Source organism: Notothenia coriiceps, unplaced genomic scaffold (assembly GCF_000735185.1).
Source record: "Notothenia coriiceps isolate Sejong01 unplaced genomic scaffold, NC01 NC01_scaffold00012899, whole genome shotgun sequence".
Classification (NCBI taxonomy): domain Eukaryota; kingdom Metazoa; phylum Chordata; class Actinopteri; order Perciformes; family Nototheniidae; genus Notothenia; species Notothenia coriiceps.
The window spans coordinates 292814-307533 of record NW_011345600.1 but is presented as its reverse complement, the minus strand read 5'-3'; the positions used below and the strand labels follow the sequence as shown (position 1 = coordinate 307533).

At 39.9% G+C, this 14720-nt stretch overlaps 1 protein-coding gene across 1 annotated transcript; it reads left to right on the top strand.

The window, feature by feature from the left end:
* The first annotated feature begins 4016 nt into the window (after positions 1-4016).
* Positions 4017-13042, top strand: LOC104947662 (protein MON2 homolog). Its single transcript, XM_010773721.1, has 14 exons — positions 4017-4179; positions 4531-4675; positions 5670-5860; positions 6393-6474; positions 7172-7353; positions 7998-8110; positions 8771-8875; positions 9358-9438; positions 9552-9625; positions 9818-9908; positions 10152-10253; positions 11306-11308; positions 12597-12707; positions 13025-13042. Exons 1-14 carry the CDS (start codon positions 4062-4064, stop codon positions 13040-13042), a joined length of 1416 nt encoding a protein of 471 aa, XP_010772023.1. The 5' UTR covers positions 4017-4061.
* Positions 13043-14720: the final 1678 nt, after the last annotated feature.

Here is a 14720-nt window from a genome sequence, read left to right as displayed (position 1 = left end):
GATGAATGTAATAAGAAAAACATTCTTACATATATATTGAGTTTAAGATATTTGCGTAAACATGTGTAATTACTGTATACCGTGTGTGAAGACAGTAGAAATCTGGCAGAGAGGTGAAGTCTGCTCATGGGAAAGTTGAAGGAAAGTCTTTTAACCAATGACCTTGATGATGTCAAGATACAAACACCATGCCAGGGTGTCCATGGCAACTCAGGGTCAACAACAGTGGTGATAAAGAAGAGGAAACAGGATGATAGAACGGTCGATATATCTGTCGTTGGGTCGTACCGTAGCAGTGATCACATTAATGACACGCAACAACCGTCTTTGCCCAGAACCATCCTGAGAAAAAGGGTTTTTAATAGCAGTGTCCTCACCTACTTAGGAAAAGGTCACAGACATAATTAATCCTGTGTCTCCATTCAAACACTTCCCTGTAAAGGCATGCGCACTGTGTGAATGTCGACCAAGAAGTGTCGTCTCAAATCCAACATGGCTGCTGTGATGAGGAATTATATAGCTAACAGCGACAATATCAATTGCAGTAACAAATCATTACAGACGGCCTAATTATTCCAATGGACCTAATGGTTGCTGTGTTTATGAAATAGTAGTTATGTACGGTATATCATATCCTGCTTTTAATTTAATTGACTGTAAATTGGTATTTCTACATGTATATTTTCGACTTTTTTAATTCAGTTGTATTTCTATTTTGAGATGTTGACATTTTAGAATTGTTTATTCGTGCGATGCCTTGTCTTTTATGCTGCTGCATCTCAAACATTTTCCAAATTGGGATCAATAAAGTACACCTTATCTCATCCTTACCTTATCTTAAAACGTTGAGTTGTATAGTGCATTGCTCACTAATCAAACTGCTAAATCCGAAAAAGGTAAATCTATTATTTAATCCAAAATAGGTACTTTTCTGGGTTTACAAATGTTGGTTTAACACAGGACACGAATAGCCAACTCCTCTGCAATGTTCCAGAGTTCTTTTGACTCCCAACCTCCTACCAACTTCAGTGGATTTTGGTTAGACATGCGATGCATCAAAAAGCTGGACCAAAAGTAATTGTGAGGAGATCAATGAAATATTTTAGTGAAGAGTCATTTATACAGGATGTTCAAAAGATATGTTGGAAACATGTTTTTGAGAAAGTCGATCCAGATGATGCTCTTGATGTCTTTAATTTGTTATTTATGCAGGTGATTGATAAACATGCTCCACTTAGAAAACAGACTGTAAGGAACTTTAGAGCACCCTGGTTAGATGAGGAATCAAGGGATCTAATGAAACAAAGAGATGATGCAAAAAATGTAGCTCTCTCATCAAGTTATGAGTCAGATGGGCAAATTTATAGAAGGTTAAGGAATTATGTTACAGCATTAAATAAAAAGAAAAAACAGTTGTATTATGGAAATAAAATTAAAGAGATAAAGGATGACAAGAAAAAACTGTGGAGTTTAGTGAATGGCATGATGGGCCGTAAGCCGAAATCCACCTCAACATATCTTGAGGATGGGACATTTTTGACAAAACCAGTACAAATTGCTAATCATCTGAATGATTATTTTCTTGATAAAGTAAAAAATTTGAGGAGAAATATGAATCAAACTATAAATAGTAACTCCACATTTCTAATAAAGGATTTAATTATGAAAAATAAGAAGTGTACATTTAAAATAGAAAAAGTGACAATTACAGATGTTGAATGTCTACTAGGTAAATGTAATGATAAACCACCAGGAGTGGATAATTTAGTTGGTACATTTCTTAGATATGTTGCTAATTTTGTTGCAGAGCCTATCTGTCATATTATACATTTGAGTATTGATAAATGTATTTGCCCACAGGCATGGAAAATAGCAAAAATTATTCCACTTGCAAAAAATCCAGCTGGACCATTTTCTGGTACAAATAGCCATCCAATAAGTTTATTACCAGCATTAGCAAAGATAATGGAGAGAATAATTTTCAATCAAATACAAAAATACTTTGAAGGTAACAAACTTAATACTGTGTATCAACATGCTTACAGACCTGGCCATTCCACATGCACCGCTTTAACACAAATGACAGATGACTGGAAGGGCGAACTAGATAATAGGAAGTTAGTGGGTGCAGTACTACTTGATTTTAGTTCTGCTTTTGATGTCATTGACCATTCTTTGTTGTTACACAAGCTGGAACAATATGGTTTTAATTTTGAAACGCTGAGGTGGTTAGAAAGTTACCTGACAAATCGAAGTCAAACTGTTTTTTTTAATGGAAGTCTCTCAAAGATGAAAACAGTCACTTGTGGAGTACCTCAGGGTAGTTGTTTGGGACCACATTTATTTTCTATTTTTTACAAATGACCTAGAGTACCATTAGTGTTAGAAAAAGCTAAAATTGTAATGTATGCAGATGACTCAACAATATATTATGCAGCATCAACTACAAGAGAGTTGACAAATGTTATGAATAAAGATCTACTACTGATATCAGAGTGGGTCATAAATAATAAGTTGGTACTTAATGCGGGAAAAACAAAATCGTTATTAATAGGATCAAATCATCAGTTAAAAGGTGAACCAAAATTGCAACTACATTTAAACCATATTGAAATTGAACAGGTCAAGGAGACAAAATTGCTAGGTATAACCCTGGATCATAAATTATCTTGGTCTAAACAAATAGATAATGTTGTATGTAAAATGGGAAGGGGTGTGTCAGTTGTAAAAATAATTGTAAAATATTTGCCTATGGATGTCAGTAGACAAGTTTTGGATGCTTTGGTTCTGTCGCAGCTTGATTATTGTTTGGTTATATGGTCTAGTGCTGCTGAAAAAGATTTTAACAAACTACAAGTAGCACAAAATAAGGCAGCACGATGTGCACTGCAGTGCTCCTACAGAACCAGAGTCACTGAAATGCTGGAGACATTGAAATGGTTAACTGTCAGACAGAGGTCAACTTATATTTTATTACATTGTCAGAAATATTACAGTGACTCACTCACCAGATATATTATCACAAAGGTTTATAGCGCAATATGCACAACATAACTATCAAACACGACATACAATAGAAGGAAGGTTTGTAAAAAATATAAATCAAATATGGGACAGAAAACAGTCATGTACAGAGCCATGATCAGCTGGAACTCTTTACCGGTTCACATCATTCAGGAACATTCTCAAGTACATTTCAAAAGGTTGCTTAAAAAATTATTTAAGTATTATAAAGTAAATTTGAACTGTGCCTGTGGCTATGTATGCATATATTATGATGTAAACTTATTTGTATTTACTTTTGTTTGGCCTTAGGATGGCGATAATTGGATGACCATTTTAGTTTTCACTTCATTTCACTGTAAATTGCATGCAATTATGAGCTGTTTTGTTTTGTTTTAATTTTGTTGTATGTATGTTTATATATGTTTTGAGTGTGTGAGGACCCCAGGAAGAATAGCCAATGCTCATGCTAGTGCTAATGGGGATCCTAATAAAGACAAATAAAGACAAGACAATACGAATGTTAAAAAATTATTTAAGTATTATAAAGTACATTTGAACTGTGCCTGTGGCTATGTATGCATATATTATGATGTAAACTTATTTGTATTTACTTTTGTTTGGCCTTAGGATGGCGATAATTGGATGACCATTTTAGTTTTCACTTAATTTCACTGTAAATTTCATGCAATTATGAGCTGTTTTGTTTTGTTTTAATTTTGTTGTATGTATGTTTATGTATGTTTTGAGTGTGTGAGGACCCCAGGAAGAATAGCCAATGCTCATGCTAGTGCTAATGGGGATCCTAATAAAGACAAAGACAAGACAATATGTAACATGTAGCGTTAGCATGCTAACAGCTACTATGCAGTGCTGGGGCTGACAAAGCGCAAACCTGATGGCAAGCTAAGTCACGAAAGTTGAGCAAAGTCTGAAAAAATAGAGCAGAGCGGTGACGGTGTAATAATGCACCATCAGCACCCAAATGGCCATTTTCTTTATCCCATCACTCATGTTGTGTTCTGTGTCGTTACAGTTCCTTCTGCCAGTCATACGACATGAAGCAGCACTCCACGAAGGTTTTCAGAGACATCGTCAACGCTCTAGGATCCTTCATCCAGTCCCTCTTCATCCTCCCTAACCTGGGCAACAACGCTGCTCTTAGCGCACCTGCTGGTCAGTACACTGATTTTTAAGACTAACTAAACCCTCGTTTTGAGCTCTGGAAGGCTGTGGTAAAGTATTTTATTCAACAAATGTGGTTCCTTGAGCGTGGAGACATAGGAAAGACAACACACAACTTTTCTTTGTGTCGATTAAGGTCTGTAGATGTTTCAATTAAACCTGTAAGTCAGATTAAGAGGCATTGTACATGAATTCTTAAACAAATAACTTCAGAAAGTAACATTTAAATCAATACACATGATGTACAAGTTATCATGGGAATGTCATGGATATTTGGTAGCAAGTGTCCTCGTATATCTCTTTTCCTTTATTCCCTGTTGTCTTTCTCTCGAGGGGGCTCAGGTTCGGGGGCCCAGGGTTCATCACAGGGGGGTATGGGCCCAGGAGGGATCAACAGCAACCAGACCACGCAGGCTGCGTTTGAATACCGCGGCACCTGGATCCCACTCATGACTGTTAGCGTCCAGGGCAGCGCCAAAGCCACCTAGTAAGTACTGTTTCTACAAAGACTCAAGAAGTTCACCTTTCTGACTCCCTTTATCTCTTTCCATTCACATGTACACAAATGTAATTCCTTGCAGAGAACAAGCGTAGGGAAACTATCTTGGTTCTGCCTAAAGCCTGTACCATCTCTATTAAATTAGCTGTATCCTGCAAGCGGTGATAAACGATTCCGTGTTAAACAACAGGGGATCAGTGTAGGGCAGAGATCAAAGGCTTAAACCTGCTTGAGGAGTTGAAATGCTTTTGTTGTGCGCCATCGGTGTTTGTAGGGTAATACCGGGAATTGCATTAGCCAGAGGCCTTCCTGTCGCAAAGAGAGTCTAAATTGGTGTCTATTTGCTGTAATTAGGATTCTTGCTGGTGGTTTTTTGAGGCTGTTTCTTAGTATGAGGGAGAGTAAGGCACACACCTTTTTGTAACATTTGTTTGGGCTTATGCACAGACGAATCAGAACAGAAGAATCAGAAACAAGTTTATTGTCAAGTAGGTTTACAAGGAATTTGCTTTGGGGTGTATTTTGCATAAATAAACACAGTTAGAGAAGATACATTGTAAGAAAAGGACCAATACAGAGACTAAGCACAGTATTATAGGGCATAGTATTCTGAAAAATAAAATATGTGCAGTTTTGGGATGTAAGGTGCATGGTAATAAGAAGTCTGAATACTCAGGATAACTGATGTTAATTGATGTTAAAAGTAGTTTGTGTATAGGGAGGCGTTATGCCATGATATGACCCTCAAAGAAAAATGTATACTTTTATGTATTTTTGCTTCCTGTGTATTGTCAAACTTTATATACAACAGTTGATATGCACATTATATTATTGAGTCACCTTGCACTGCCTCTAATTACAAGGTGCAATATATTCAAATATGCCCTACCTTGCTTGAACATGCAAACATTTACATTTACGGAAAGACTTCTAGACAGTATTGAGTTCAGGATATGATCTTTATCTAATTTGCTCCGTCTAGTCTGGAGATGCTGGACAAGGTGGAGCCCCCGTCGATCCCCGAGGGCTACGCCATGTCGGTGGCCTTCAGCGCCCTGCTGGACCTGGTGAGGGGCATCACCTCCATGATCGAGAGGGAGCTGGCCGTGGAGGAGGGGACCGCTGCTGAGTTCAGGGAAACTCATCCTGGTCAGCAGTGGCAGCCACAACCCGGTGAGAATGTTTTACTGCGTCATGGCCAAACCCAAGGGGATTGTGGGTGGAAGCACTTCCATGACCCCTGGTGGCCAGTATGTCTTCTTTTCCAATAAGAGATCAAAATGGAGGCATGTTTCTTTTCCCAGGTGATAATGGACTGTAAATGAGTTCTGGATTCTATATTTTTTCTTCAAGTTATTCAATTTTAAAACAGAGAATTCATACAGACAAGCTACAAGAAAGCAGAGTTAGTTGAAGCAGGCGGGTAGAAAATAGAGGAATCAACATCTGACATTTAAAAATAACTACAAACTCCATAATAAAGAAGCTCAGTAACAAAACAATAATATTTCAAGTCTCAAGGTAGGACTCTTCAAAGTCACCTTCAAAGGCAACATAATACCAGAAAAGTCATAGAAGTTAAAATACAGTTCACAATACAATCAACCATAACATCATTTTAAAAGATAATCAAACATTTTTAAGGTCATATTACATATTTTAGGAATACTGTTAAACTCACACATGCTTTGTGTTTTTGTCGCAGGAGCCCATCAGGTGTGGGAGGAGATGGTCAGCGCCTGCTGGTGCGGTCTCCTCGCTGCTCTGTCTCTGCTGCTAGACGCCAGGTAACTGGACTCTCTACTCTCTGTTTCTGACCAAACTGCTTTATTAAAGTCATAGCGTATGTCCACTTGGGAACCAAAGGGAAATAATGAAATGTCTCTTAGGAAAACCTCAATATACGGAAAAAGAAACCATTCATTTGTGTGCTTAGTTTAAAACAAACATGGACACATTGATTTCTTTGTGCAGTATTTGAAAGTTATTTTTAGCAATGCAATTCAGAGGAAACAGTCTTATAGGCTGTTCCGTAGTGGTTTTAGTCAGATACTCGCATTTTTACAAGCAACTTGAATGCTAAGTACTCTTCAAGCCAAGCATGCTTTAGTCTTACTGCATCACACACTTACTGCTTCTATTCTCCAGAGGTGTCGTCCTCTTATAACAAATTCAATCATTGCAATCACCCTTGATCAGAGGATGCGTTAACCGAATATTTTCTTCCCCCCGTTGACAGTTAACGAGCATGCTCTCCCCCCCCCCCTCGTCAGGGTTGTGTAAAGGCCAACGGGTAATTCTGGATTTTGACGGAAATGTTACGATCCTGTCTGTCAAAATGACGGGCAGCAAAAAAGTCTAGCGCAACCTCTTCCCTTGATGGAATTGTATCCATTACATGCAAACACATAACAGAACAGCTTTTAACAGCACACATTTTTCACTTCGTCTGCATTTCTGTCTCCTCCTGTCCCGTCCTGTCAGCACTGATGAGACGGCCACAGAGAACATCCTGAAGGCAGAGCTGACGGTGGCCTCGCTGTGTGGGCGCCTGGGCCTGGTGACGCCCCGCGACGCCTTCATCACCGCCATCTGCAAGGCCTCTCTGCCGCCACACTACACCCTGACTGTCCTGAACAGCAACACCGCCAGCCTCACCGGCAAATGTAAATATCTTTCCTTATTAAACCATCCAAAACTACATAGAACACCAAGTAGACCCTGGCTTTCATTGCTAATTGCCTGTACACAAACATACCTGAATTACCTTGATAACACTGCAAACCATTTGGGACTGGTATGCACGTTTGTATTCCTGATTTGCTTAATTGTACCACACACATCCTAAAGTCCCCTTTCCGACCCTGAGGATGTCCTCTGGTCATGTGTGTTTGTTACTCTAATGAGCTTTTCTCATCTCCCATACGGTGAGACGCGCATGCTGCTAAACTGAGCTTAACATGTGAAATGATGGCAGTCTGCCGCCGGTCCCTGTTGCCCCGCTCTTATTGCATTAATCCATAACTTTTTTAACTGCGGGCTCTAATTAGTAACGTGTCTGGGGAATGTAGACGTACACTCACACAGCTGCTCTCACACCAACCGCTCAGACACTCAGACGGTATTTGCATATTAGCTTGTAGAGATAAAGTCGGAAAATTGGGTCTCAAATAACGATGCTTTGGAGTTAATTAGGAAAGCTTTTCTTGCATGTCGTGAGCTTGTTACAAAACATGTTTGTGTGCATTACTGACTCTCATGGCAAGACCTCCTGTGTGTGTTTCCACATGTCTGCGTGTCTTCTCCACAGCGTACTCCATCCTGGGCCAGACTGTGCAGATCATCAGTCCCTCCAGTGAATCTCATCAGCAGGTGGTGGCTGTCGGGCAGCCCCTCGCCTCCCAGCCCCAGGGCACTGTGGTGGTAAGGAAAAACAAACACAATTACGAAGAGGCTATGGTTACACTAAGTATTATTATAATTGAATAAAGCTTGCGACCATTTTATATAACCAGACAAATTATACAACACTTTTTCAGAAAAATATTAACAGCTGCAAAAACAAAGCAAACTGTTTGGGAAGATACATTCCCTGATAAGGGAGTCCTGAGTATCAAAGTTTCATTATTTATTATATACAACGTCTGATGTGTAGCAACGGCCACATTAAACTGTTAATAGTTCAGGTAAGGGACAACTGTTAAGAACATAGGCAGATCAGGCAAGTATGTGCATCAAATTTCCCTTGAGGGAAATAACATTTGAACATACATGAGCAGTAACCTTGACCCTAACCTGAAACCAATATGCTGTAATTAGAGATATCCCCATGGTAATAATAAAACTAGGAGGTTTTTTTTATTGTATTTATGGTCAAAGCTCTTACATTACTATGTGTGCGTCCCACTTTCTTTTGTTACCATAGTCGGATGGCTGTGTTTCTTTTATGGTACTTACAGATTTGAGTTTTAGTAATACCTTACGTTTGAGTTTCTTCTGCTATTTCTCTTAGTGTGATTAAGCTAACGCCATGACGACGCGTATTACAATCTGCTATAATATGACTGTCTGTCCCTCTGTCAGCTCACTTCAAAGAACCTGCAGTGCATGCGGACCCTGCTGAACCTGGCCCACTGCCACGGGGCCGTGCTGGGCACCTCCTGGCAGCTGGTGCTGGCTACACTGCAGGTACTTCTACCACCTCATACCACACGTTAACACCTAACCAACCACACACACGCACACGAACACGCACACGCACATGCGCACACACACGCTTTTCTAATCAGACAAGACAGTCCACGTTCTCTCCCTCCCTCTCACACACATACGTGCATTTACAATTCCCCCACTTCTCTAATAAAGCATATTTACATTTGAACATGCATAAATGTTTGCTTGCTCTTCCTATTAGAAAACACATGACCTGCTAAGAATACATCTTATAGACTAAACTATAAAAATATGTCTTTTTTTTGTGCTTTTTTAGTAACGGGAGATGATGTAGAGTTTAATTGAATAATTTCCATTTCTTCTTATTTAGGTTGAACATTTGATTTTAATACATGTGTCTTCAAGTATGTCTGTGTACATTTAATGACCTTATCTGTGAATGTAAGTGTAGTTTCTCCTCTTTTCAACTCTAATTCACCTTCTCACTTCTCTCCCAGCACTTAGTGTGGATCCTGGGTCTGAAGCCGGGGCCGGGCGGGGTCCTGAAGCCTGGCCGAGCTGTGGAGGGACCCAGCACAGTGAGTCTTTTTAGGGAGTGTGTGTTTGGTCTGCATGACACTGTTTGTTTTCCACCTCGTTGTTAAAGGTTGTGATCTAACTGGCTGTGTGTGTGTGTGTCATTAAACTGAAGGTGCTAACCACAGCCGTGATGACAGACCTGCCCTTCATCGCCAACATCCTGTCCAGACTGTTTGAGAGCTCTCAGTGAGTAAACTTCAATGAAATACAATTACCGTACATTAACTCAAATTACTTGTCCAATATATGCTGCTAACGGTCAATATGGCTACATTTTTTGCTTAGAACTAATAATAACCAAAAGGACATACATATGTTTTTTTGTGTCTATGAAATGAAACAATTAAAAAGCATTATGTGTTTTTATTATGTGATTAGGTACCTGGATGATGTGTCCCTTCATCACCTTATCAACGCTCTGTGTTCCCTCTCACTGGAGGCGATGGAAATGGCTTCTGGAAACAACAAGGTCAATATTTCTATAATGTTTTACTCTATAACTTGGTTGGTGGATGTTTTGGATATGTCATTTTTTTGTTTTGGTTAAAATATCAACTGTAGGCTAAGAATAACACTTCTTCATACAATTGTACAAGAAATGGATGTTGTCTTGCCTCTCTATCATAGGTATCCGTTCCTATGCCTTTGATCAGTAAGCTCAGGGTATAATGTGAGAAGTCTTTATAAATGGTTTCTATTTTCTTTGTTCCAGGAGCCCTCTCTGTTTGCTGTGGCCAAGCTGCTGGAGACCGGCCTGGTCAACATGGATCGTATAGAGATCCTGTGGAGACCCCTCACCGGCCACCTGTTGGAGGTAACATTTATTTACAGCTACATCCCATAATGTGCAGAGCCTATGTCAACACAGTGTATTAAAACCCTGTTAAGACCTAGTTTCATAAATCTGTTGAAATGATGTCAACAGACCTCGTACAGAAATAGCTGTGTTTATTTGACCGGTTACACTTTGATCCGACTTCATTTCCATTGGTCAAATAAGCGCAGAAGGAATTTGTCCAGTAAGCAGTTTGTGTACATTTGGTAACAGTGATTGTCACTTTTTCCAGTGATGATGATGTCACTGTAATTTGGAGCCAAACTCTATAATAAAAATGGAAGCTAAAACCTAAAAGAATGTCAAAATTGCCCCCTTCTACCCGGTTGGTCACTTACCCGGGACCAAAGCTCTAATAATGAACGTTTTTCCATGGAGTCTGGGGCACACGTGTGGCGGGGTACAGTCACGAAGGAGAAAACTAGTTTAATGAGCTAGAGAGGGGCTGACAGTTTGTAAAAAGTAATCCAGAGTTTGATCAAATCAGAGGGATGGGCTGAATAATGTCCAGTGTATGTAAAATGATGCTTTTTCTCTTTGTGTCTACACATCTGTTTTAAGGCAGTACCAAGTTGAGCTAATTTTTGTTAGAGCATATCTCTGATTTTGGAAATTCAAATAATAAAGGAATATTATTCGCAGCATATTTGAGACAGTACATGGGACATAGCTTTTTGTTTGTGGCACAGGAATATCTAAGAAAGGAGGGAAAGAGAGCCCCATGCGTATTTTCCCTGATGAAGCAACATGAGTACAGAATGCTTTCAAATCAACTTGCTTTTTTAATGTAAGAATATATTGGACACAAATTTGGATTTAAAACATATGGAGTCAACCGTGTTGTTTGTAAAGTGTTATTCATAGAAGTGGATTTAACTTGAGTTTACATTTCACTACTCACTGTGGGTATTGGCACACGTCTTCAAATCTGTGGAATCTCATTGTTATGTGTGGAAAGGTGTTAAGAGGTTTTCTTCACATTTACTCTGTCTATCTCCCCTCTCTTTTTTGCACTCCTGTCTGTTTTGCAGAAGGTAAGCTGAGATTCCCTCCTCTATAATCTTTGGCTTTCCAATCTCCTTTTTCCCCGATATTTCCTCTCAGTCTGGCTTCCACACGTTGGAGTCGACATGTGTCCACAGTGCATTTGCTCCGCTTCCTGTGTTTGACCTTGCATTCTTGTGCGCAATTTCCAACGTGAAGCTCTGATTTGTCACAGACTCTGAATCTGACGCAGCTCCTGCCAGTATGTTCTTAATGCTCCGATAAAACGCTGCCTATCTTTCTTTGCAGACTTCAAATTCAAATGCAGCTTCTATATTTGAATTGAAATGTGAAAATGATATCAGGTTTATTGTGTCTTGATTAAAAGATGTATACTAAAGATTAGAATGCAATCATAGATACACATGGGCCATCTAGACTCTGCAGGGGAACAGGTACTTAACAGTCTGTCTTTGTTCCCCTAAGCAAAACAGAGATTTGATTCTCTTAGGAATTGTAAGTCTGATGCTATAAACTAGGGTTCTTACGGTCATTCAAAACCTGGAAAGTCATGGAAATTCAAAATGCTGATTCCAGGCCCTGGAAAAGTTATGGAAAACAATATTTTTCCCCAAGTTTTTGAAAAGTCATGGAAATTTAACTAAAGTTGCATCAAATATAATTTATATTTTATCTAATCGCCGAAATAGTAATACTATAACTTTAATAAATACTGTATGGTATAGTAATGAAACGTAAAATGGCATTTAACTGACTGTGGTATTTTGCTGGTGAGAGATTTGAGTTGCCTTAGCCTGTAGAAGCTAGTAAGCCTACTTTTAGACAGGCACAACATGTTTCATATGCAGACCTTATTTCCCTGTTCCATGTTAAAATAAACCATTTTCAGTGATACCGCTGAGAAAGAGTAATTTTTTTGGTCATGGAAAATTAGATAAAGGTCCTGGAGAAGTCATGGAAAATCATTGGTGAAAAAGTGTATGAACTCTGTATAAAAGTAAACCTCCCTATACAGCAAAGATGATTCATTTGGATCACAGATGAAGTTAAAATCTTAAAAAGAAAATAGTTTTGATATTACATTTGTGTACCTTTCTCTAGTGAGTCTGGCCTCTCCATGTGTATCTATATAAATCTGCCACAGCATATCTTGTGATCACAGGGGATCCCAGTCTTTACCACACAGACCCTGCTGCACAGTATGTCGCCCAATTGTTTCACCCTCACCCACTGCTGGGTAAAACACTGTTCTCTGCATCAAATCTATCAATGTGCGCATGTGTCTGCATTTGTGTGTCTTTGTGTTGTGTCCTGCAGGTCTGCCAGCACACAAACTCCAGGATGAGAGAGTGGGGGGCCGAGGCGTTGACGGCGCTCATCAAGGCTGGCCTGGCCTACAAACACGACCCTCCCCTCGCCCAAAATCAGGTACATTACACATTGTCGTGTCAAATGATCGTATAATCATTTAAAACATATAGTCTTATACTCTGATTGCCTTTTACACTGTTAGATTGTATTTGTAGTCTTATGTGTTTAACAGAGACATACTGTATGTTGAGGGTTGACATTGCAGGAGGGCAAAAGGAAGTGTAAAAAGGGGGATATGCAAATGGTTAAGGACGAGGGGTTTTATGGTTTAATGGTGGGGATGTTTAGATGATGCCTAAGGGAATTTAAGGGTGGGACCAGTTGGCTATTCTCATTACTATATAGCGTGACTGTACGCTGTGTTCTGGGTGCAGAACTTCTCTATCCTCTGAGGAGGAAGTAGCTCTGTTCCTACATTCGGGATTTCACTTGTTTATTGATTTTCTTTATTACTTTATTAAATATAACAAAAGACAAACTTTGTCCACAAATTATTTATCAGTTTCTCTTAAGAATGTCCTCCACACACATCAGCAGAGCAAACTAATGCAGACAGAAACTTGCTTTATGAAGTTATATGTATCAACGTTGAGGACAAACTGAACTAAACATCTTCCAGGTCACCTCTCTGCTCTTAGCCCTTATCCATAATATGAACAGTGTAGGGAGTATTTTATAAAATGGGTGTATTTTCTTTGGGTTTCAGTCAAATGCTGACATTTGAGAAATCTCTCCCACTGTCACAGTTTGTGTCAGGATAGATAAGAGACTGCCAAATGCTTAAAGTGTGGGAAACAGAAATGTCACGGTCACTCTCTCTTGTCACTCACAAACGCAGACTGTGACCTTCACCTACTCAGACAGATAAAGGGAACGGCGCAGAGCTTATCTGAAAGAGGGCAGGAGAACTGTGTGGAGGTTAATGGAAACAGCACAGAGCCATACCAGCAATGACTGCAGTGTGGGAAATGCACAATACAATCACTTCTTCAATGCCTTTCGTGCAGTATGCCCACGACTCTACTAATGTTAAATAATGCATCTATTCCAAAAAAGGTAGAAAAAGAGAGATTTGAGTCAGACTCATTTTCTAAATCTAAAGGTCCCATGTCATGGCTACTGATCATAATTCCATTGTTGAGGTCTACTAGAATAGATTTACATTGTTCAATGTTCCAAACTCACATTGGTTTCTCATACAGCATCTCTGTATAGTATGTGTATTCACTCTCTGTCCTACACGCCTTGTTGGAGCTCCTCCCCCCCCCCTTCCCTATGAGCCCACTGTGCTCTGATGTGTGATTATGTGTTACAATGGCGTTTGTTAGCAACCAGAAATGAGAAACAGATGAGAATGCTGCGTGGGGTTTGGGTGCCGTGTTGGCGAGACGTTGCAGAGCTCGCTGCTCCGCCCTTGGAGACTCGAGGAGCCGACAGTGTGAGCTGGATTACTGGTGTCGTTTCCTGGTTGCTGCTTGGGGTCTGCGAGAAAGCGAGACACGGCGAAACTCAGCCCGAACTCAGCCTGAGCACACACACGTGAGTGTGTGGCGAACTGTGAGTGGAGATCCACACAGCTGCGGCTGAGTGTGCTGGCGAAACTCCGNGGCTTTTTAGGACGAGGCATCAGAGTGGTCATCCCGTGTGTGTGTTGTCCGCCAGATACGCCAGGAGTTTCCTGATCTGGCTGGACGAAATCAAATGCATTGCATTTGATTTCGTCCAGCCAGATCAGGAAACTCCTGGCGTATCTGGCGGACAACACACACACGGGATGACCACTCTGATGCCTCGTCCTAAAAAGCCCCGGCAGCAGCTTACAAAGCTGTGATAGGCAAGATGCCGAAAACGCCTATAAGGGGAGGAATGGATGATATACAGTGTATATATGTATATTTACTAGGGCTGTCAGTCGATTAAAATATGTAATCGTGATTAATCGCACATTTTTTATCTGTTCTAAATGTACCTTAGAGGGATATTTTTCAAGTTTTTAATACTCTTATCAACATATGAGTGGAACAAATGTGCTTTATGCAAATGTTTTGTTTATTATCATTTGAAAAATGA